This window comes from Artemia franciscana, chromosome 9 (genome assembly GCF_032884065.1).
Source record: "Artemia franciscana chromosome 9, ASM3288406v1, whole genome shotgun sequence".
Taxonomy (NCBI): domain Eukaryota; kingdom Metazoa; phylum Arthropoda; class Branchiopoda; order Anostraca; family Artemiidae; genus Artemia; species Artemia franciscana.
The window spans coordinates 42688770-42713815 of NC_088871.1; the positions used below are offsets into that span (position 1 = coordinate 42688770).

At 34.7% G+C, this 25046-nt stretch overlaps 1 protein-coding gene across 7 annotated transcripts in view; it reads right to left on the reverse strand.

Annotated features, from left to right (window-relative positions):
- The window catches only part of LOC136031440 (tryptophan--tRNA ligase, cytoplasmic-like), a 90297-nt gene that overhangs the window by 15032 nt on the left and 50219 nt on the right, over window positions 1-25046 (reverse strand). For 4 of the 7 annotated variants that reach the window (XM_065711021.1, XM_065711026.1, XM_065711027.1 and 1 more), the window contains 5 exons: window positions 24416-24598; window positions 21075-21180; window positions 14306-14587; window positions 8377-8517; window positions 5998-6234 (listed from right to left, as the gene is read on the reverse strand). In XM_065711021.1, coding sequence (XP_065567093.1) covers window positions 6076-6234; window positions 8377-8517; window positions 14306-14587; window positions 21075-21180; window positions 24416-24598 — 871 coding nt within the window. In that variant the 3' untranslated portion in view covers window positions 5998-6075. Of the gene's footprint in view, window positions 1-5997; window positions 6235-8376; window positions 8518-14305; window positions 14588-21074; window positions 21181-24415; window positions 24599-25046 lie in introns of those variants that run through there. The other 3 variants (XM_065711024.1, XM_065711025.1, XM_065711022.1) reach the window with 3 other exon arrangements.

Consider the following 25046-nt stretch of genomic DNA (forward strand, 5'->3'; position numbering starts at 1 on the left):
ATAAAATAGTTGCAATGCGGCGCTTTCATTTTTCATTACTTTTCAACATACAGAAAGATACGTGTTGATGCATTCGGAATGTCTATGGCTCATATACTTAAAAAATAGCAAATTTTGTCCCCACTTCAAAATATAAAATAGTTGTAATGCGGCGCTTTCATTACTTTTTGACAAGTAGAAAGACACCCATGGATGCCTTCGGATTGTCTATGACTCAATTACTTAAAAAAAAATAGACAGGTCTTCCCCGCTTCAAAATATAAAATAGTTGCAATGCGGCGCTTTCATTTTTCATTACTTTTCGACAAATAGAAAGATACATGTGGATGCATTCGGAATGTCTGTGCCTCATATACTTAAAAAAAAGCAAATTTTTTCCGACTTCAAAATATAAAATAATTGCAATGCGGCACTTTCATTATTTTTTGACAAATAGAAAGATACCCGTGGATGCATTCGGATTGTCTATGGCTCATATACTTAAAAAAAAAATATAGCCAAGTCTTTCCCCACTTCAAAATATAAAGTAGTTGCAATGCGATGCGTACATTATTTTTCTGCAAGCCAATGTAGTTTATCGGCCCATGGCTCACACGTCTCTTGGAGAAATTAAATAAAAAAACAAGTTTGTTTAAATGAAAGTAAGGAGCGACATTAAAACTTAAAAATTAGGTAGAATAGAGATGAAATCTAATTCAATTTGTCACATAGTTTACATCAATTCAATGACATAAAAGAACACACAAACTTCTATCTTTTGACAGACTTTTGTTAAGCCTTTGTGCTTAGCCTCCTTAAACTGTACAAAATGGGCAGTAAATTAGCATGATCCACCAAAACCAAAACAAAAGTTTCTGAAAGACTTTTATATGAAGAGTCTCTACGCGTTTATTAATGTACACTTACTGAACAAGACACGGCGTAACGTAACTTAACATATAGGCCTATGTCTGTGCTTTTACATTTAAATATAACCTCACAATTTAATAAGTTTGAAGCTCTTTTATGATTTTGTAAATTATTTTCCTTAAAAAAGACCTATTTAAGAACTGACGAAATATTTCTCAAGTATATTAGTCTTATTTCTGGTGTTGTCTTCATGAGTTAACATGACGTCATTTTTCGCATTTTGACCCATTTCAGGTTCTATAAATACATTATCACTGCAGATTAGTATGACGTCAGTATTGTTATTAGTATTATAGCCGTCCATCAGCAATGACGTCATTTTCACAATATATACGGAGATCTTCAGGCCTTTTTATCAGTTATTTAAAAAGAGTGATAATGATATTTAACTCTCTAGCCATTACGATTCCCTGCGCTGGAATAGTAATCACGTGGGCAATTAAAAAATATGGAGAATCCAAAAAGGATGAAATGTCAAAGAATGTGGATAGAAACCCAGATAGAATTCTTAAGCATAAAAATGATCTTAAAACCACCAACAAGGGTGTAGGATTAGATGTTGGCTGTGAAAGGTTTGCAACTGGCGTCAAAGAAGTCAAGGGTCTGCTTCACAAGTCTCATACCAATGCTGGCAAAATGGCTTATGACGGCCCTCAACTAGGGTCCTTGATTCTAGCTTGGGCTAGAATATGTGAAATCCTTGGACCACGGTTAGAACCTTACCTACAAATGGCTATACCACTTGTCATTCAAGCAGCTAATATGGAACCTGATTTGGCTCTTTTACATTTAGAAGTTGATGATGCTGTTGAGAACAATATGGAAACAAAAATAACAGAAGACATCAAAAGGAAAGCTATTGATTTGAAAACACTGGCAACTTTTGTTGCGGGAGTCAAAGAAGATTGTTCTGACGCTGACAAGGCATGCGAATTAATATTAAAAAATATTAATTTTGCTGAAGTTAACATCAGAAGAGCTGCAGTACAAAGCTGTAGCGTAGTATGTGAGTATGCCAAATATAAAGATCGAAAATATAAGAAAACAATTTTCTTTTCTATAGTGGAAAATATAGTCAATGAGCCAAATAAGGAGGTTTTGTTGGAAAAGCTCGATTTATTGGTTGTCTGTATGAAAACCTTCGGTGCTAAAATATTCGACTCTGATGTAAGAATTAAAATTGATCAAATCTTGAGGAAAATCTTTGAAATTCATGATAAAAATAAGGGAGAAAGGTCAAAAAGGAAGGCGGATGAAGCTAATCATGGTCAGCTTCTGAACAAGATTTATGATATTATCCATGCACTCCTAATTATCGACAACCAATTCGGAATTGAAACATATTTTCTTGAGCTGATAAAAGGCCCGGTTAATGATCTATTGATCCCCGAAGAACCATGGGAAGACAAGTTGTTTGCACTACGCATTGTCAATGAAGTAATTGAATATATTGGTCTAGAATGGGACAAATGGTACGATGACAAAGAAAAAATGTTTATTGAAGGGACGATGGAAAAAATTATGAAGATAATTGACTGTAGGCCACCAGCAGTCGTTTTAGAGCCTGCCTTTCATGGAATTGGTCTTCTGGGGCTGCACCAAGGAGCCATTATTAAGAACTTACGAAGTTATCAAGAATTCCTAACAAAAACACAATTCGAAAACTTGAAGAAATCTAAGCTTTTTCAAAACCTGAAGGAAGCTGCCATAAAACTTGAAAAATGTATAGAAACAGAATATACAAAAGACCCAGAATTTCTTTCTGCAAGAGAAAAGGCCGCCGATACCTTGCTCATATTAAATATGAACATAGTGCCTATTGCAGAGCAAGCCAATACTCCAGAGCCAATACAATTGCAGAGCCAAAACATATTTTTAAAAATAACAAACATCTTTATGAATGTAAAAAACTGGATAGGTCAGGCTAGGTTTAGTTGGGCTAGGTTAGATAGTAATATAGATAGTAGATAATATAGACTGAGTATATTCCAACGAGACGTTAAAATATACTCAATTTTTCCATATAGGGCTATGAGAATTAAAGTCACAAAAATGACAGTGTTTTTAGCTCTTGTTTCTTCTTCAAGCAGGGTTTTAATACCATTGCTGCTATCAGGATTGTAAAAGGATGAGAATTATATCTATGTAGAACACCTCTAAAACTGAAACATCTTCACATGTAAAATTCAGCTTGCAAAGAGAAAGACAAATAAAAAGAAAAAAAGAATTTTTTTCTTTCAAATCCTCCCAGTGTAAAATTTCTCCTCAAGTGTTCCCGAGATTTCCCTCCTTCCGCAAAATTATCTTCATAGATACCCACCCCAAGCACGACCCCCGCCCCCTCCTAAAAAATATGTGAACATCATAGCTTAGACACCAATATAGTTATGAAAACTCCTATCTTGCCCAGGAGAAGCTTTAAGTACAGAGCTCTTAATTTAGCGCCTCCTCCAAGGCCGTACTCTGACGCGTAGATCGCACTACAACACCATAGGGGGGAACGCAACTTTGTTTTGCTGCATACACAGCTTAGATACCAATATTGGTATCTAAGCTGTACTGCCATTTTCCTGTCTCCAGCCACTAGCATCGCTACCGTGCACTGTGTACCCAAAAAAAAAAAAAAAGAGTTTTCATAACTGTATTGTTATCTAAGCTGAGCTGTACATTTCTTAATAAAAAATGCTATACGCAGACAACGGGAAATTTTCAAGACTTATAGGCCTTTCCTCACAGTCTGTGGGAGGTCATGTTATCCGTAAAATAGTAATTAGATCTTTCAACTATGCTGAACAAAATGGCAATATCAGAATTTTGATTGCACGACTTTGGGGAAAAAGGGACGTAGAAGGGGGTTTATATACCATCCAGTCTTTTTGGTCACTTAAAACGGACACTAGAACTTTTAATTCCTGTTCAAATACACCCTAACCCGATGTTCAAGGACCATTAGTTCGGTGCAATCACTCCCGAGAAAAAAAAACTAAAACAAATAAACACACATCCATGATCTCCTTCTGACGAAAAACACAAAATTCCGCGTTTTTATATATAAGAGCTTGACACTCCTGCAGGCGGATTTTCTGATATGCTGAATGTGTGAGTTTAATTAAGCTTCCTTGACTTCAGGGAGAGTTTCTCACTTTTTTTTTTAAATCAAACAAATTTTATCAGGCTCGTATCTTGATGAATAACATTAAATATAATGATGTTATATATTTGGAATCCGCACAATAAGTCAATTCTTTCGATTTATCAGTTGATATCAAAATTCCATTTTTAGAATTTCAGTTACTATTGAGCCGATTCAGTCCTTACTTACAGTTCACCGAGTTACAGATTTAATAGGGTGGCTGAAGATCAAGCGACAGCCTCTTAAGCTTTTTTATAGTAATTACCCTCTGTGGAAGTAGAGAATTAGTTTAATATGAAATATAAGGTACTCCCACTAACTGTTTAATACCAGCTAACCTGTTTGGTTTAAGGGTTTCTGCAATGTATCAGAATTTTTAGGTTCGAAAAGCATGGTCGAATTTACAGAATTAGTATCCACATTTTGTTTTTTCAAAGTTTAGTTCAGAAACTAAACCCATGGAAGAATAAGAAGATAAGTCTGCGAACCAAGCTTAGAACATAGGAAGCTGCGATGATTACGGAGGTCAAATAATGATAGTGGGCTGTACAAAAAGTGTGATTTAATCCCGCTTACTAGGCCTATAATGAGAGAAAGGTTGAGATGCCTAGGGCACGTTCTTCAAATGAAGGATGACATATTGCCAAAAATTGTCCTTTTTGGCCAACCATCTAGGGGTGCACAGGAAATTAGATCGTCTACAGTTGGGGCGGGAGGACGTAAAGAAAGATCTAAGGGAGCTTCCCAAGGGGGTGTAAAGAGGGAGATTTTGAATAGATTGGGATGAAGGTGGAGTGCGCGTAGCTATACTGGCTTCAGGCGGTTTGGTGCTACTGCAAGTTCTTAGAAGTAGATTAGCTTAGAAACACTGTGCAACTTTGAGCATGAATTCTGACTTAAATATTTTTTGCAATCAAAGAAAAAAACAGTAGAAAATCCTGGTTAGACCAATTTAAGGCCTTCCCCCTCCAGAAAATATAACCTCACTGAAAGGAAATTATTCCTAAATATTTACTCTCTACTGAAAATTCCAGACTCCCCCCTCACCCCGCTCCAAAATCCTCCCTCACGAAAAATGTCCGAATGTTTCCCAATAACAAATACTATCTGTAAGCAGTGGACAAATTATAAAACTTAAAAAGGCACTTAAACTTCTACAATGGATGTAGAAAAGAGACTTTAAAAACCGCATCAAAGATGTGAAATTGATATATACTCCATTATGATTTCTGAGAATATTTCTGGTCTACGCTGTTATTATTAACGAAAAGAGTAACATTTAACCCCAAAATGAGCAGAGTATATTCATCCAAACCTCCACCTAACCTCCACCATGAGGAAGGGGGTTACCCCTTCCTCATCCAAACCTCCACCGCATAGTCGCAGAAATTTCGCAGGGTGCTCATTAAATCAGAATTTGAGAATTCAAGTCCTTTTTTATATATCGAATGTGATCGGAGACCAACGACCCACGGGGAGGAGGGGTACTTTCTAGGAGGGTGTTCACCGAGGGAGGATTTTCCGTGGGGGTGTATTTTCCGGTTGGGTAAACGCCAGCTACCGGATCGACCAATGATGGAGCCAGGGGTAGCAAAATGTTTTCATTTATATGTATTTGGTACTACAAAGAAGGAAAAGCAAGTAGGACTAATTAAAAATCTACGAATTACGACCAATTGGCAATGCAGATGGCCAATGCCCATACAAATTAATAGTATTACCAGCAGGCGTGAGTAAATTTAATCTGAACACATATATAACTTGTCCTACAAATTTATTGCTCTAAAAATAAAAGCCATACGACTGAAAAACAGAAAAGTTGGATGAGCGGAACAAAATTCCAAATAAATATAGATAAAGCAGCTTTTCAAATTTAAAATCGAACGCAGGTCCCCTTAACTATATCTGATTTTTTTTTGGAAAAAAGGAGAATGCTCTAGAGCAAAAAAAACATATCCCTTTGAATTTGTTGTATTGGCAGGATAAAAAAGAACACAAAATTTGACATAAATAAAATAACAAATTCTTCTAAGTCAAAAATCAATTACAAGTTGTCTGGGAGTCATAAACCCCCTAACGATGTCCTCTGTAATAGATTTTTTCCTTGTTTGATGGTCTAAAACGACGCGAGTTAATTTCTCAATTAAAATCTTCTTAATTTTTCCGCTTAACATTGCACCACTAGAATAACTCTGAAAAAAAAAAAAAACTTTACACACACAAACACACACGCATATATATATATATATATATATATATATATATATATATATATATATATATATATATATATATATATATATATATATATATATATATATATTGATATAAAACCCTCCAACTAACTTTAAAAAACTTGCCAACTTGCCGACAAGAAAAAAGTTTAATAGAGAAATTAATTCATAAAATTAAATTAATAAGGATTTCTCAGAGATTCTAAGAGGTAAGAATTCCTTAAGTAAGAAATACGAAACCTCAGCTTCTTTCTTAGCAGTAATATTAAAAAGCTGGCCCGCAGCAAGAAAATCAACTTTTGAACTAGAACAAGTGAACTTCTTTGAAAAATGATCAATAGTCCTTTACGAGTTGATGAATCTATATTGCATGAAATTTTTTTGGACACAATTCCGTTAATAAGATACACGGATAGTTTGAAGGACTGACGATTTCGTTGCCGTACTCACCAGAGAAAAACTGGATAATGACGCTGTTCGATATGTCCTGATGTGTAGCCAAAACTACCGGGAGAAAATAAGTGGGCCTGTATCCTTCTGTCACCTTCCCCCTCCTTCCAACGTTCTGACAGGAAGGTAAAGAAGTTTCATCATACTGAATTAGAGCCACGCCAGGATTTTCACTTTGAAAGATTGAGAAGCCATGGGGAGTCAGTAATCATTAGGCAAAGTGCTAATTGTTTAGGATAAAGTGAGACATGCTGTATTCTTTTTTAATATATCGTGCAAACATTTTTAGTTTGTAGTATTAAGAATCACAATATGGACCTATGGTCCTCTAATTTCTTCTTCCCTAACTTTTTTTTGCAGTAAGGCAGGGATTTTTTCACCTTTCTTGAACAGGCTTCATACAAAAATTATACCCCGCCCTGCCCTCTGTCTGCAGGTATGTGTTAGGGTATGAAGGCCGTAAAGTAGGTTGGTGTAAATAATTAAATGTTTTTATTAAAAAACTAGCCTACCCTCAAATATTTCTTAGCAGGAAAAATATTCCCATTAACTGAAATAATCCCTTTCATCAGCTAATAATAACCATGACAAAATTGTGTTATAAAGTTGCACAATATGTGTTATATTGTGTAAATCCTTTACTCAAGGTTCCTAGAAGGTGCATCACTTAAGTGTTAATCAAAATTTTTAAGCCACTGACAGTCACCATTAATGTCACCCCAATAAGGTATTGAATAAAAAAATGAATTTAAGATAGCAAAATAATGAATTACAAAGAAAAAAAAAAAAAAAAGAAAAAAAAAAAAGGTCTGGCACTTTGGCGAAAGATTTCAGAAAAACTTTAGTGAGAAATTTGAAAATCGAATTGTCGTCTTCAAAGTTTGGAACGTCAAAAACGCGCGAATAGCGGGTGATCAGTCGTGCAAAATCTTGGTCATAGTTTAAATACATGCTGGGCTATATCTAACTGCCACCATTTATCCCAAATGAAATCCCAGATTATATATTTAAATGCTTATTTTGACACACTCAATAAAAAAGTTCTTTTTAAACACCCAGTATTTACTGCAATGATATTAAACAGATTTTTGTCGTATCTTGGCTTCGCGAAACTTTTCTAAGCCAAACGAATTCTTCCTTTTAAAGACAATTGCTTCTAAATGACAGTAAGGAAACTCAAAACAAATTTTTTTAGTTTTTCTACTCTCTTGCAGCAGCTATATATCACCACTGGTACACTTAAAGGTCGCATCAGACATTTTCAGACTTAAAGAGAAAATTATCAAAAACCATTTGCAATGCTGTTCTTATAGGGAAGATCAGCAGGAAAATATTCAAGAGCACTGAATTGTGGTCAAACTTAATTTCCCCGGTTGATCCTCCCTTTTATGGCAGCTTACCAAATGGTTTCAGCAATTATTCCTGGAGATTTAAAATGTCAAGATATGACCTTTAGGCGTAACAGCGATGACATTCAGCAATTCATTTCCTCTTGAGCTCTTGATAATATATTATTCCGATTGTGTCAGAGGCTTTACCACTGTTGAACAGCAACGACATTGTACAATACATCCCCTCTTGAATTCCAGGTGCCGACAGTGTAGTAATGACATTATTGTTCATTCAGGTAGTAAAAAAAGTCATGCTTACCTGTCTAATTTTTTCTAATTTTTCATCATTTTCTTCAAAATACGTTAAGTATTGAAATGCTATATCAACTGAGCAATCACCACCCCTTTCCCGGTGCTCTTCTATGGTATCGCGACCACCAGAGTAAGCATACTTATTTATCTGAAACATAAATTGCCATAAAAATCGCGAGTAGGGTTCTTAATGTCAATAATATGAGCCAAATGTCAAATCATTGAAAATCAGAACTTATTTGCGGATCAGAGCAATTTTGACGTGACTCTAAATCTTTTTGTACTTTACAGTGGCATAAAACTTCATACCAAAGAGCCCAACAGGTTTTATCGCTTTTTTTTTTGACTAGATGAACGCTTAACTAAACACTTAACAAAATATAAAATGATACGTTTGGCATAAAAATAAAACTCAGGAATATTGTGAGTGATAAATCGAAAATTAGTCCCAAAAATAAGCTACTGGGATAATACCCTTTTTAACACGACTGCACAAGTCAGTAATCTCTCTTTCTCTTTTCTCAGAAAAGTTCAATATTCTAAACATGAGGAAAAGAAAGATTATTTTTCGATATTTCTGCGTTAAAACGCAACTAATTCTGTTGGGTTATTTTGAAAAGTATTTTTGAAAGCCACTCCCATAAATCCTGGTCCCCTTTTATGATTCGAAATATATATAAAATAGTCAGTAACTCATAAGCAGCATAAAGAGCGAAATGGCTTCCGTGCATTACTTGTAGGCTTTGTTGTTGTTTTTTTCATCACTCCAATTCGCATGGAAGGATTTGTGGAAGAAAGCTTAAAATGGGCATGCTTATTCGATTGGATATTGAAAATTTCACTCTTCTTTCTAAACAAAAAAAATGAATGCAAGCATTACACCACCCCCGGTCATTTTTTTTTACCTCACCCCACTCGACCCCCAAAAACTTCCAAAAAAATTTAAGATATCCCATTGGGCTCAAAATAGTAGAAAGATTTAGTAACTACACTTCCAACAATGACATGAATCCCCATAAACACTAAACCTTCCGAAAGTCCGGTCATTAAGGCTTTACTGAAAACCAAGTGTATTTTTAACATTTTCATCAATTTCTCAGCTTAAAGAACACATATTTTGATTAATTTGTTTAACTTTAATTAGAAATCAGTAGATTGTTAATGTTTGAACTGTTACGTGTAGTTGAACTTACCGAATAATTTCTGGTTATTTGATTCTACAGTTTCGGATAACTATATTGGTAAAACTTGGTGGTACACTAGGAACTCCATAATAATAATAAAAAAAAAAAAGAAAAAAACAGAATAAAAGTAGAAAATGGTAGGGTTCAGTTATGAATAGAGCTCATATAGGTTCAGGGGAAAAATATTTTTAAATTGGCATCCTTGTTTCTATAAACTTGTATAATGGAGATGGAACCTTAAAAGGCACTCAAAACAACTGCGCCTGCCACTGGTACTAGAGATCAGTCGCAGTACAAACTGATCTGAATCCTGGTAATACTGAAAAAAACTTCAGCGCAATGTTGTTTAAAACTTGTGAATGCCATTGTTAAGGTCAGTCTCAAGACGATGTACAGATTACACAGACAATTTTTGTGTCCTTGATTAGAATGTTATCAAAATTAATAAATTAGTCGATGTTCTAAAAGTATATAATGTAAAGATAGATTTAGAAATAAATATTAAGAAGAATAAATCTTAAAGGTATGCAAATTAATGTTAAGAAGAAGAAAAATAAGTCGCTTTGACTTAAGATAAAGGGTGAAGAAGTGATGTCGGATAACGAGAAAATAAAACCCAAAAAAGAACAGTATGTTTTGGACTTTCTGCTTTAGATTTATTATTTTTGAAAACTTTAGTGCTTTCTTATTTCAATTTAATTTTTAGTCCAGTAGCTTTTATGTCAGTCATTTGATTTGATAAATTTGTTCTATCCAATAGTGATATATTTTTTGCATGTTATCTAATCAGAAATTTTGATTTTTTTTTCGTATGTCCCAGTTATTTGTTAATTACTTATTAATTCATTATTTAATTGATTATTCCTGATTAATTTTTGAACTTCTATGCTTCGAAATTTACACAAATTTCAGTTAATAGTAACGTTTATGAAAAAGATGAAGTTGAAAATTCATCTTAAATGAATTCCTATTCTCTCCCCAACCACAAATGAGCTTATTTCTTTTCAATATGTGAACGTCCGGCCAAGTAGACTACATAAATTTATAAAGATTACCCTCCAATTTTGTTGAAGGTAAAAGAAAAGGACAAAATAAATAATATAATTTATTTTTCGCTGGTACACAATATAGTAAAAATAGTGTTGTATAGGAAAAAGAGTGGTCAAGTATGGCTTTGGAAATGCGACGATCCGGAAATTGGAGGAAGATGCGATAGAGATTTTTCAGAGAATTTGTTTTAGGTTAGTCTTTGGATACCTGTTTCAACAACCGCATATAAAATAATAAGCTACCATCAAGAGCCCCAGCAGAAAATTTTCCAGGGGAGAGGGGCAGACACTAAAATAGCAGTGATGGTTGGGTGACAGTTTGGGTGGTTTAGGGCACCAAACTATGAATTTAACCTAAAGAGGACGAATTTGGAGAAGCTAATTGATTTAAAAATATCAATAACTATATTTTAGGCGTCCCAGTTGCAAAAGAAGTAATGCCAAACGGTGGCAATACTTGGTTCAACCAAATTGATTCGCTTTTTTTGTAATGAAATTAGGCTATGTATGGTGATCTGGAATAGCATGTCAACTATAATGAAGGGCAGAGTCATTGTTTAGGTGGGGGTAGGGTAGCTTCCTACAAACGTACATTTTAATGGGCAAACTGCTTACTGTTCCTCAGGCTTCAGATAAATGTTGAAAGAGGTAAACTTTTTTCCCCTCAATTATAACCGATCAAATTTTAAGATAGCTTTTTTTCAGCTGAAAGGCCCAATAGTTACGTTTTTGGACATAAAATGACCCCCTAAGGCCCCTGGAGAAAGGTTTTAAGTTATAAAATTTGCCCATTGTTTTATTTTTATTGGGAAGTACGCACATATTTTTTTGGATGAGAGGGGAGGACGAACTTTCTACTGGGAGAACTTTCCATAAAGAGGGAAGTTTTCAGGGAGTGAACTTTTCAGGGAAAATTTTACACTGGGTGAATTTTCCAGAATTTCTGTACGATATTTCTTTATATGTCTTGCTTTTTCTTTACCAATTCAATTTTACACGTGAAGATGTTAAGGGTAATTCCCCGGGGTAAATTTTCTCCAGAATTGAATTGTCCAGAAGATATTTCGATTGGGAGAGGGATTTTCCTGTGGAGGTGGAGCCAGTTATCCCGGCGTTATTAGAAAAACAATCAGATATTGAACAAAAAAGAGTTTTTCCAACTAGAAGTAAGGAGCAACATTAAAACTTCAAACGAACAGAAATTAATACCTATATGAGGGGGGGGGGGGGGTTGCCCCCTTCCAAAACCTCGCTCTTTACACTCAGGTTTAAATTTTGTTCGAATTCTTTAAAAACGACTCCTGGGAAACAAGGGTCATTTAATTATAACAATAAGTAACTTTTTTTAGAGTGCCGAAAAACTGTAGCATGAAAAGCAAAGTATTGAGGAGGGGGCAACCCAACGTCATATATGTAATAAATTTTGCCCATTTTAAGTTTTAATGTTGCTCCTTATTATAAGCTGAAAAAACTTGTTTTTTTTTACTTCATGAAGCTTAGAGACTAACATTTTTCTAAAGAAAACGGAAAAAGTATGTCAATTAAAGTACAAGCATACAAAAATGAAAAAAGTAAGTAATTACAAAAAATACTCAGAACAATAGCCTACTTACAAAAACTAATATATGAACTCCCGGCATTCAGTTCTGTTGACAAATGCAGAGGCGTTGGACAAATTTTTTTTTAACAATTTCGACAGTTTTGAACTGGGTCATCAAACACCAAAATATTCAATGCCTTTAAACTCAGTATTTATAAAAAGTAACACATTATCATAGTAGTTTGTTCAAAGTAAAACAATAAAACCAAGATTAAAAATTCTGATAAACATTTTTAAGTCAATATTTTCAATTTAATTTTGACAAAACCAATATATTTGACACCTTTATACTTCATAACTGTAAAAAATTTAATCTTTTTCAAAGTAAAAACTACATAAATACAATCACTCCTGTAAAAAAAAAAAAAAAAATGATAATAAAACACAAAAAACGAGTGCGTTCAGGGGGTACAGAAATTCCCAGCATTCCTTTCAGGGAAAACATTTCTGATTATAGTGGCCTCCTATGTCAGCTCATGGGTACTATTGAAATGCAAGCAAAAGTTGACGCCATATTATCGAAATTGCCTCTGTTGTTTTCCTTGTATTTTCTATAATTACACGAACTTTCTTGTGTAGTAATAACTGCACTAATTACTAATAAACAAATGCATATTTAAGATCCCCATAAAAAGCTGATTCTTTGATTGAATATTATCATTATTAGGCTCTTATACCTTCGTTACTGACAAGGATCATTATTTACTTACCATTCATTACTATGAAGAATTGATTTTTTTTTTGTTGCTCCAACCAAAGTCACATAGAAAAATGTTTGTCGAAAACTCGAAAGGGGTCACTCAGTCAGAAATTAGAACTTTTATTTTCCTTATTAATGGTCAAATCTATTGGCAGGCAGCCAACAATGGGGCAACACACATTTTTATCATGATTTTTCCTATTCTGCTCTCTTTTCTTTGGTTTCCTTATGATTACTTTATAGTCCCGAATTTCCAGGGGGGAGGGAATAGCCCCCTTGCCGGCACCCATGGCTACCACGATCAACAAAATGGGTTCGATCCCATTATCTATAACAAAAGGAAAGTTAAGACCGTTCAATCATATTTTAAGACGAAGGAAAATAGGTTACCAACAAACTATATTTTGTTGATAGTTCGGTCATGTTTTAAGACAAAGAAAGATATGTTGCCAAAAGATTGCAGTTTGTTGATATTTCAGGTTGCCAAACGACTGTATTTCGTCAATAGTTCGGATCATATTTCATAGGAAAGAATGCTGCCAAGACTACATTTTGTTGGTAGTTCGGTCATGTATTAAGACAAATGAAGAAAGGTTACGAAAAAAAAAAAAAAACTGCATTGATAAAGCAAAGCTAAAATGCGAACTAGAGAGTACAAGAATTGGATTGATAGGCTTCCTAAGAAAGGATATAAAGCAAGTACTAACTTAAATTGAGGAACCACAGGGTGAAACATTGGACGGAAGGAAAGGGGAGGAGTGGTCGCAACTGTTTTTGCCTCATCCAGCTGCGGCGAGTTTAACAGTAATAGACTTAGTAGCAATACATTATCCAAGGGGGGGTACAGGTTTTACTCTCCTATTCAAATTTTTTTTACCCGACTCGTAAAAACGCGATAAAAATACATAAAACTTATATTTGATACATTTTCTAAGATTTTTTTTCGTAGCACCACCACCCCAAACCAAAATTCCTGAAACGACCTTGAGCAGCAGCAATCATTTTTTGAACATCGCGGTAACTTACCAATAAATATTTTGACTAGTTTTGAAGAATTAATTTAATTCAATTAAAAATTCTGCAGAAAATCTACAGATGGTCTAGAAATCCTGAATAGGCTTTAATTAAATACTGAAAATTTATGTGTAATATATATATATATATATATATATATATATATATATATATATATATATATATATATATATATATATATATATATATATATATATATATATATATATATATATATATATACTTGATCGGCAAATTTTTCTTATTTGTTCTTAGAAACACCAGCATAATTAAAGCAATATTTCAGAACTATCAACCTTTCGGTGACATCAATTGCAGATTTTAATATCATCTTTAAGGAAGATGTACCATAAATAAAAAATAAGTACCTTTTTCTTAATTTGTTTTTCTGTATCTGTCAGAAAAATTGCCGAGTTGGGATCACTCGCAGACATCTTACTGTTGGCACCTTGCAAAGCTGGGAAAAGCTTTGAATGCATGAGAGAAGGCTTTAGAAATTCGATTCGGGGAGCCACGTCACGTGCCATCCGGAAATACAGATCTTGGTCAATTCCGCAAGGAATTAAACAAGGCACGTCCGTTTTGCCTTTGAAGATGTGAGGGAATGCCGACGAAAAAGATGGCACCGCTTGGTTATAAGGAAACAGCAACTGGAAAAGAAATTATAAGAGGTTATTTAAATGTCTAATGTTTTCCGGTGTTCTTTCCTGAAAGTAAAGGACAGTGGAAACGGTCTCAATCTTTAACTTGTCAAGAGGAAACTTTCACAGCCATAAATACCTAAAAAATATCAGAAAAATCAGGAATTCAATTTTAACAAAAAAGGGCTCCTTTTACACTTACCGAGTTTATGGTAGCAGCAATCGGCAATTAAAAAACTAGTAAAAAATAGCCAAAAAACTTAAGGCCCCGAAGTCTAAGAAGGTGTAGATTCCCTGCGAACGTAAGTTTGTCTTTGAAAATCAACAGCATCTTACGAATGAAAAGCATAATCAAATTTAACTACTTAATTATGCTTACTTATCTTGATGGTTCAACGCGCCTACACTGACAAAATAGGGTTCTACCCAAAAAATTTCGTAACTTTGAAGCAACATAAAAAAGAATCAGAAAATTGCAACTTCTTAGTATGGATAGGCTTAAGATGGATCCAAGAGGCTAAAATTATTTTAATTTTACTGTCCTTGCTACTTTAGATAGGTGCAGCTCCTTCGTCTCTTAATTAGTTTCATTTTCAACTAAATAATTTTTTATACCAAAAAAATTACCAAAATCTTTCTTCATCTTTCTACCAAAAGATGTAGGGCATACTTTAGTTCCTTCACACAATCTTCTTCCTCGTAGCTCTTTTTTTGTCTTGTTTTTTAATCCAGTAGTTTTTATTGATTTACAAATAAATAAATAATTTATTACTCACGCCTCTCAATACAAAATTTCCACATAACTGACACCTTATTAAAAGAAAAATGTTATGGCAGGGCGAAGAGCGGATCGACTGCGGCACGATTGCCATTTAAAGTCGTCCTACGTTGAAAGTCTCGAGATATGGTATGTTTATGTTTAGGCTATTGGAAAAGGCCTCAAGTGATTTCATCTTTTTGGCTGGGAATGGCAGTTCGTTCCAGATCCTGAAGACCCGGGTTATGAACTAATGATGGTAAGAATTAGATCTTGCAGTCATCATCTTCACAGGCTCCAATTGCAGACTGTGCGATCTTTTGTTACTTTGGGGAGTTATTTGAACAAGCTTGTCTTTTACGTTCCCAAAATTTTCGAGAACTATCTTGAAGAGGGTTTTAAGTCTAAGATCGTTCTTCTAGTCTCAAGTTTATGGAGAGTGAGCCTTCTTTAGAGCTTCGCCATACGGAAGGTTTCTAAATCCTTCAAGTCCTTTTACAAAGCGTTTCTGGAGTCGTTCTATTCTATCAATAACCTTCTTGAGATAAGGCGACCAGATGACAGTGGCGTATTCAAGCTGTGACCTGACGTAGCTTGTGTATGCTGAAATCTTTGAGTGAATGTCAAGGTGTCGTAGGGAGTGAGTGAGTAGCCAGAGAGTATTTGATGCTTTACGCACAACCAGGGCAATATGCTTTTCTGGTTTGAGGTCCAAGCTCAGAATCACACCTAGGTCCTTTTCGCGGGTAGATACCTTTCATTTTGTATGAGCACTCCGGATTTTGGCGGGCAAGATGGACGACGGAGCATTTTGCTATATTTGATGAAAGTTGCCATTCTTCGAGCTTCTCTGTCAGGGCGTCCAAGTCGTTTTGTATTTGTGATGATGCACTAGCTTCCCCCAGGAACTTCGTATCGTCTGCAAAGAGGCCGAAGTCGGTTTGGGAAATGACGTTAATGCATGGACGCCACTGGTTGCATCTATCCATGAGGATAGTGTGTCTGCAACCTTGACTGCTACTTTTCTATCATATGCTGAGAGCCAATTTTTTAGCTATTCTTTGATTCCATAGACTTCTAGGCAGCGGATGAGTTTTCGCAAGGATATTCAGTCGAAGGCCATAAGTAGATCGATTAGGATAATATCTATTTTAATCCCACGGTCTAGGGCAGACTCGATGTAGTTGTGTATCACTACTAGTTGGGAAACAGTAGAACGATTTTTACGGAAGCCATGCCGATGATCTGAGATGAAGTTGTTCAATTCGACGTGCGAGTTTAACTTTTCGACTATGACCCTTTCCATGATTTTCAGGAATGGTGAAGTAAGGCTGATCGGGCGATAATTCTCCAGGTCATTCTGTTTCCCCTTTTCCTATGAAAATAGGTGTTACAAGGGATAGAATCCAGGAAGAAGGAAACTTGGATTGCTCGAATGAGATTTAGAAAAGTCTTGCCAAAGGTTCACATAGCTCGTCTCTAAGTTCTTTCAGGATAAAGGACGGGATGCCATCGGGATTGAGTGCTTAAGAGGCTTTCATGCCCTTCATTGCTTTTAGAACACTTCCTGGCGTGAAGCCAATGCTGTGGAGCTCGCTTCCTGGGTGTGAGTCTTGGAGTTCAGGTAAATAGCCATCGTCAACAGTGAACGTGCTTGTAGAAAATTCTACAAGAGCATTCGCCTTATCTAGGCTAGTACTACGGACCACATCACTTCGATCTATTAGTGTTGGTAATTTCTGTTGCTCACCTAGCTTGCGTTTGCACAGGTTGTAGAAATTGCTTTTTGTTCTTATTTTCTGGAATTTAGAACAAAAGTTCATTTAATCCAATTCCTTTTTCATATTTTTACTTCACAATAGTCACAAACTAAGCTTCCTTTCAAATTATGCTGTTATGTCAAGATCCACTATGTTTTTTATTCACCACTTTTCTCTTTTTCGACTTTCCTGAGCTGAAGGTTGAAGTCAACCCTTCTGTTAATTTCTAATAAAGTGAATAAATCTTCTGAGACTTAATTAGTTTCCAAAGGTTAAAAGTAGACTGGTTACCTTAATTAATTTCGGGCATTTCGCTTAAGAAGATTTTTAAGCACCCTACATCTAGAAATAGTTATAGTAATTCGCCTAGACGAGTAAAGGCTACTAATAGATTAGTTCAGGAGATGCCCCCACTGCGTTCCTTACAGGAGAAAAATTAAAAAATAAAATCATTAAAAATCATTAAAAAATAACCATTCAAAAAGCTCACACTTTTACGACAAATTACAACAAGAAAAGAATTTCCACTCAGGAAAAGAGTGGATGTTGCCATGCCTGTGATGTTGTTGCATCATGTCTTCTAACTACAGCTCTCGCTGTGCTTCACTTTCGTTCATCATTGCCGCAGACATTTTGTCCACGCCTTAAGCTTTAGCTGTTCAGATTCACTCATCATCACGAATAATTTCGCATGACGCCATAGATAGCAGTAAAACTTCTTTTCCAGCTATTCCCAATAATTATATTTTCGCCTTAATTATGATGTTAAAAAAATATGAAGGCTCTAAACGACTTTTCGACCTGTTGTAGCCCAGTGGATTGATGCTCTTCTTGGCAACACGGAGTACCTAGGTTCGATCCCCGCTGCAGCAGGGCTGGGCAAAAAGCTTACTACTGGTCCCTGTGAAAAAAAACTCAGCAACTGAAACGTCGTCACGACACCCTATGCACCAGCAATGGCTCAGAAGGATCTTTATCTTTTTTAAACAAATTTTCTTCTACTTATGACCTATCTAGATCGCATTTTCAAGCCAGAAAATCTCAGTGTGCAAATTTAAAAAAACAAAAAATGTGGAGTCGTTCTCGAGAAAAAATGCATAGGTAAATATACAAGCACAATTATCGCTCACTTAAAGAGAGTATATAGAAAGATATATTATAAATAATAGTGAAGCACTAGAGGTGGAAATACAAATATAGTCAACGGATTTGAGATTTGATTTAGGAGACTTGAAATGAAAATTTCATAAAATATTGACGAAAAAGATGACATTATTGTCATAAAAGGAAAGAATAACTGACAAAGAATTTATAAACACCTAGTTGGTGGGGGCGCTTCGCGCACCCCCCAAGCCCCCCCGCGCGCGTAAGTCGTTACGCGCCATATTAGTTACCCGCCATTGTAGTTGTGTCCCTATGTCCCACCTGTGAATATAGATAGATATATATGTATGTTTTTAACTACGTAAAACTTGCGAATATACAACATTCTTCGCTGTCCAATTGTCTGTGCATATAAATAGATTGTCAGGTTTACCGACTCTTGAACATGCAACATATAATTGTCCATGGGAAAACAATCCGTATTCAGATCTATACCTCATGATTCTAATGATTGCCCTTGAGCTTTGTTGATGGTGATTGCTAATCGACCATTCCCTGTGTCGCCGTCATCATTTATACATCACCCTGTGCCCCCCGGCGTCCCCGTTGTAGTTGTGTCCCTGTCGTCATTTATATTCCCTGTGTCCCGGTCGTCATTTGTGCCCCGGTGTCCCAGTCTGTAATTTCTCTTTGAGTGTCCCGGGCGTCATTTATATTCCTTGTGTCCCGGTCGTCATTTGTGTCCCGATGTCCCGGTCGGTATATACATTCGTTTTTGAATTGGTCTTTTTTTTAGTTTTTTACCTTTTTTTTGTTTTTTTAGTTATACCTCATGATTCTAATGATTGCCCTTGAGTTTTCTTGATGGTGATTGCTAATCGAACATTCCCTGTGTCCCCGTCGTCATTTATATATCCCCCTGTGCCCCCCGGCGTCCCCGTTGTAGTTGTGTCCCGGTCGTCATTTATATTCCCTGTGTCCCGGTCGTCATTTGTATCCCGGTGTCCCGGTCTGTATATACATTGGTTTTTGCATTGGTATATGATGAAATAAATTTTTGTGTTTCACCTTTTTTCTTTTTAGTTTTTTTTTTGGTTTTTACTTTTTTTTGTTTTTTGTTTTTTTTAGTTTTTTTTTCTTTTTTCTTTTTAGTTTTTTTGTAGTTTTTACCTTTTTAGTTTTTTTATTTTTATTTTTTTTTCTTTTTTAGTTTTTTTCAGTTTTTTATTAGTTTTTAGTTTTTTCTTTTTAGTTTTTTTGTAGTTTTTACCTTTTTTTAGTTTTTTTTACTTATGTCCTGGTCGTCATTTATACTCCCTGTGTCCCGGTCGTTATTTGTGTCCCGGTGCTTTGTTGATGGTGATTGCTAATCGAACATTTCTTGTGTCCCGGTCGCTTTCTCTTTGAGTGTCCCGGTCGTCATTTATATTCCCTATGATATTCCCTTATGAAATAAATTTTTGTGTTTTTCCCCTTTTTTTCTTTTTAGTTTTTTTTTGGTTTTTACTTTTTTTGTTTTTTTTTTCTTTTTAGTTTTTTTAGTAGTTTTATATTTTTTTAATTTTTTTTTCTTTTATTTTTCATTTTTTTTTTTTTTCTTTTCTTTCCTTTTATTTTCTTTTTTTCTTTTTATTTTCTTTTTTTCCTTTTTTTTTCTTTTTTTCTTTTTTTTTTCTTTTTTTTTCTTTTTTTTTCTTTTTTTTCTTTTTTTTTCTTTTTTTTTTCTTTTTTTTTCTTTTTTTTTCTTTTTTTTTCTTTTTTTTTCTTTTTTTTTTTCTTTTTTTTTCTTTTTTTTTCTTTTTTTTTCTTTTTTTTTCTTTTTTTTTCTTTTTTTTTTTCTTTTTTTTTCTTTTTTTTTCTTTTTTTTTCTTTTTTTTTTCTTTATTTTTTTTTTTTTTTTTTCTCTTTTTTTTCTTTTTTCAGGCACCCATTTAGAGATGGGTAAAGTCTGGCCGAACTAAATAATTTTGTATACTAGGGTTCGAACACTCGCCCTCTCGGACAAAGGATCCTATGGATCCTTTGTCCAAACCTATGGAAAATTATAGTAAGCATTGTTTCACAAAAATTTTTCTTTTTTAAAGAAAATTACCAGATTTCTCAAATGGCTGAAAAAATATATACTTTTAGTGCATTTATGGCTTCCAATGTAGGAGGTTAAACGCCCAATATCCCTTCCATTCCTCATGGACAACCATAGAGTTGACGTCGAAACAATTTTAATTGCAAAAACTATGAATTTAACTTAGGGTAGAAAAAACAAGCAAGAGAAACAAACATACTTTTTTTTTAATATCTTTTAAGAATTAATTCAGACGTAGAAATTTGACATGTTGCATAGTACACTAAGTTCAAAATTGAAAATTGGAGAAAAGGTGGCGATTGCAGTGAGAACAGGTCATGGTTTTACAATATCTATTTACTATTCAACAGGTGACCCTTTGGCAAAAAAGGGAAGGGAGAGAGGCACGTAAACAGGAATTAGATTTCACAGAAGTTGGCTTTAAAAAAATGTACATTTTTACCCCCGACCTGTTGTCCGTATGGGATTTTTACAAGGCTTCTCCTACCAGAAAAAAAAAAACTGAAAATAGATATTCAAAAGTACACTTAATGTACCCTCCCTCCTCAAGTAAAAAGCACCTGGTCCCCCTTTCATGATGTGTAAAACCTATGGGCCATTACAAATATCGCAATCTTTATCTTTAAATTCAGAGAGTTCCAAAATTGAGAACGCAGATTTGGATAGAGGATCATACAATGTATATTCATATTTTTTTTACTTTTTAGCTTAGTTTTAAATACAGCTTTTTAAATTGTTTTCGAACAGTTCGTGAAGGCGGGATCAGCCCTCCTACATTGAGCCATACATTACCTTGGCCATGCAGTCACTATCTGAAAAACCAAAGTGGCTTCTGTTCTCGTGAAACGTATCCTGTTTCTTTATTCTAGCAAGAGTCTCTTGAAAACCAATGCTCTGCCTGAAATGTTAAATCACATTAGTATGAGCTTTGAATATATCCCCCTCCTTCTTATTCTTGAATAATCGAATTCAGTTACTGGTAGATAGAATCAACAAATGAATTACTTCATGACCAATGCGACTGTTTTCATTCAAGATAAGTCCCTGAAGTTTGAAAATGAAAATGACAACTTTGATTTTGCTTTGGCCCTCCATATTTTCGAAAACCACCATTTACTTCTTTTTGAAGAGGCGACTTTAATATCCGCTGTAAATGACTTACCACAATCTTTTTTGAGATAAAAAACAATATACTAACAGAAATTTTGCTATAAATAGAGACACAGGAGATATTTCCTTAAGCCCAATTTATAATAAATTAATATTAAAAGATTCAATCAATATTTTTCCCCAGTCTCGTTTTAGGCAATCTGCTTTGTGAAACAAACTATTACTTTTAACATCGAGTCTCGGAAAAAGTATATAAATTAAGCATTACGCTTAAAGGTAGTTTTAGCATCAGGGAAGTACGAAAGGGGGGTGGGGTGCTTTGGTTCCAGGACCACCTCCAAAATCTATCATACCTAATTCCAACGCACTTCTTATTGAAATTATCAAATAAATTTTGTATTTACTATTGCGCTCTTCAACCCCATAAAAATTTCCGCGTGCGTGCCTGATTTGTGTATTGAACAACACTTGTTATTTAATATCTTAGTATTTGCTTTAAACAATTTGGATACCTTGCAACTCTTAAATTCTAAGTAGTAGCACCTTACCTATTTAATTGGAACAAGTCTGTAACTAATCTGGCTTTTGCGCAATGCAACGGACAGCTGAAGCCTGAGGCAAGCATATTCCCCAACAATTTACAGTCAGCAGATTTCCGGTAGTCAGAGGGAGTATCCGTTTTTTTTTTACACATGTCTGACAGTAAGCATTGCATATAATTATAAGAGACTGGATATATTTAGTACTTTTTATGATTTACCGGAAGATCGCTGAGACTTCGCTGAAAATAGTTGCAATCGTAAACAGTTGTCGAACTTCCGTCTTTCAGTTGTTGATAACTATCCTTGCCTGTTTGATGAATCTATGAAAGTCCTCCTCCTCTTTACTGACTTATATCTATGCGAGGCCAGACTTTTGGCTATGGTTTACATTAAACTAAGCACAGAAATAAATTGGGTATATAAAACTCACCGTTATTAAAAGTTGAATTGATGCTAAAAATGTAATGAAGAAAAATCAGAAACAAATATATTTTTTCCATTGAAATTACTTTGTAAAGAAAAAAGTGCAGGTGTAATTATGTAAAAACAAAATATTGTTTAAGTCGTGTTTCTTACTTCAACAGTCTTTCATTCATTAGGGGACACCTGGATTGTTTTTTTTCAATTATAACAAATAAGTTCCCCTACTCACACCTACGGAATCTGAACATTATAAATACTAATAATAAAAACCACAATCCATTTAATATTCGCCCGCTACCCCTAGCTTGAGAGCCACTGATACAGAAAATAAAATAACATAGGAGAAAACAAATACAAGCCATTTGTTAATCTTACAAAGAATCGGACTGTTCTGAGTTTTACAAAATTAAACATATTGATAAGATAATAAATGTCGGGTTTGAAGTGAGCAGGACAAAAAAATGATTAAATTGGATATTCAGAGGACATTAAATCCTTAAATTCCTTAGCTAAAATTCCAAATCAGATTATAGAATAAATCGTCAAACTGTACAGCCTTTTAATCTCGCTCCTTACGTTTTAATCTCGCTCCTTACTTTCAGTTAAAAAAAACTTGTTTTTTTATTTAATTTCTGAACGTTTCTGAAATAATGCATATGCGTAACAATTTCGGTTCGCTTTAAGTTGTAATGCTCCTCCTTACTTTCAGTTGAAAAAAAAATTTCGTATTTATTTTCATTGTTCTTTAAAAAAAAATGCTAAAAAATTCTGCGCCCCTTTCATGGAAATTTCCTTCCCCCACGACAAATTCCTCAATGGAAAATTCCCTCCGCAAAACCCCTCTCCTCAGTCCCTCCCCCCAACCGAAAAATACCCCTTGAAAGCGTTCGTACACTTCCCAATAACCATTACTATGTGGAAACACTGGTCAAAGTTTGTAACTTGCTGCCCCTTCCACGGGGACTGTGGGGGAGTAAGGCGTCTCCAAAAACATATTTATTAGGTTTTTCGACTATACTGAATAACATCGTTATCTCAGAATTTTGATCCTGTGACTTTGGGAAAAAAAGGGCGTGGGAGGGGGCCTAGATGCCTTCCAGTTTTTTGGTCACTTAAAAACACTAGAACTTTTCATTTCCATTCGAATGAGCCCTCACACGACATTCTAGGACCACTGGATCGATACGATCACCCCTGAAAAAAAACAAAAAAAAAAACACGCATCTGCGATCCGTCTTGTGGCAAAAAATGCAAAATTCCACATTTTTGTAGATAGGAGCTTGAAACTTCTGCTATAGGGTTCTCTGATATACTGAATCTGATAATGTGATTTTCGTTAAGATTCTATGACTTTTAAGGGGTGTTTCTCCCTATTTTTAATTTTCTCCGGCTCGTAACTTTTGATGGGTAAGTCGAAACTTAATGAAACTTATATATTTAAAATCAGCATTACAATGCAATTCTTTTGATGTAACTATTCTTATAAAAATTCCGATTTTTAGAGTTTCGGTTACTATTCAGCCGGGTCGCTCCTTACTACAGTTTGTTACTACGAACTGTTTGATTTTTACAGTTTTTTTAACGATTCTTTTTCAGTTAATAATTACTGTTGTTCGATAATTATTTGTTATAATAGTTGTTTTCCCCGATCGTTTCTGTCTTACTCTCTCAGTTAATAATTTGTGGTTGTTTGTTAAATTTTTATTTTTTGTAATTGGTTTTCTTCAGGTGTTTCAGCCTTGTTTTTTTTTTTCAACCTAGCAACAGAGATTGTCCAATGTTAAGACATGACAAGTGTTTTTATATTGACCCATTTTCACACGAATTGGAGAATATCTGGTTGCAAGTTACAGAAAACATGGTATAACTTTAAACATTTTATATGCCAAACGTTCAAAATTATGAGGTTCTATATATTAAACGCAATTGCGGTAATGTTATTACATAGACACGGTAATGTTATTATATCCTGACTTATATCTTGTACTCTCAATTTATCTGTTTTCTTGTTGACGTAAATGTGATAAAATAGTGAAAAAGACATAAAAGAATAATTACCCCATATACTCCAAATTTCTAAAAATGAACGTCTTGTCTTGGTGAAAATCCATAGCTATAATATCTTTTATATTTTCGACTGCCATTTCTTTTACTTTTTCTAAACTTAAGTCCTTGCAGAAATATCCCTCGTCATCTGTAATTTGGATAATGACTGGAACATCAAAAACTTCCTGCAACCATCTAAAAAATAAAGAATATAAGAAAACAATTCTATCAAGACCATTTCTAAAATATTTTAGTTCCTCCTAAGGCAATACAAAAAAATATCTCAAACCTCCTGCAGCCATTTAAAAACCGAATCTGAAAAAAAAACGTAGGAAGGCCATTCGTGGACTGTCTTAGTGCCTGGAGCTGGCCCGCCGTGGAAAAGTGGGGTAGCAGAGTAGCAATTCTACCTCGGAGCTTTCATGACCTAGTGAAATTTGTTGGCGGATTTTAAAATTTGTTGGTAGATTTGGCAGCTTTTGGAATTCTGATGAATTCTACTACTGGCAGATTTGGAACTTTTTCCATACCTGGAGATGGCAACTTCAAAAAAGTGAATAAAAAATAAGCTTGTATGAGGATCATTCAGAAAAAGCTTTTAGCGCCTAACGTCAAGGAGATTGCAACTTCGACAGATTGCAAT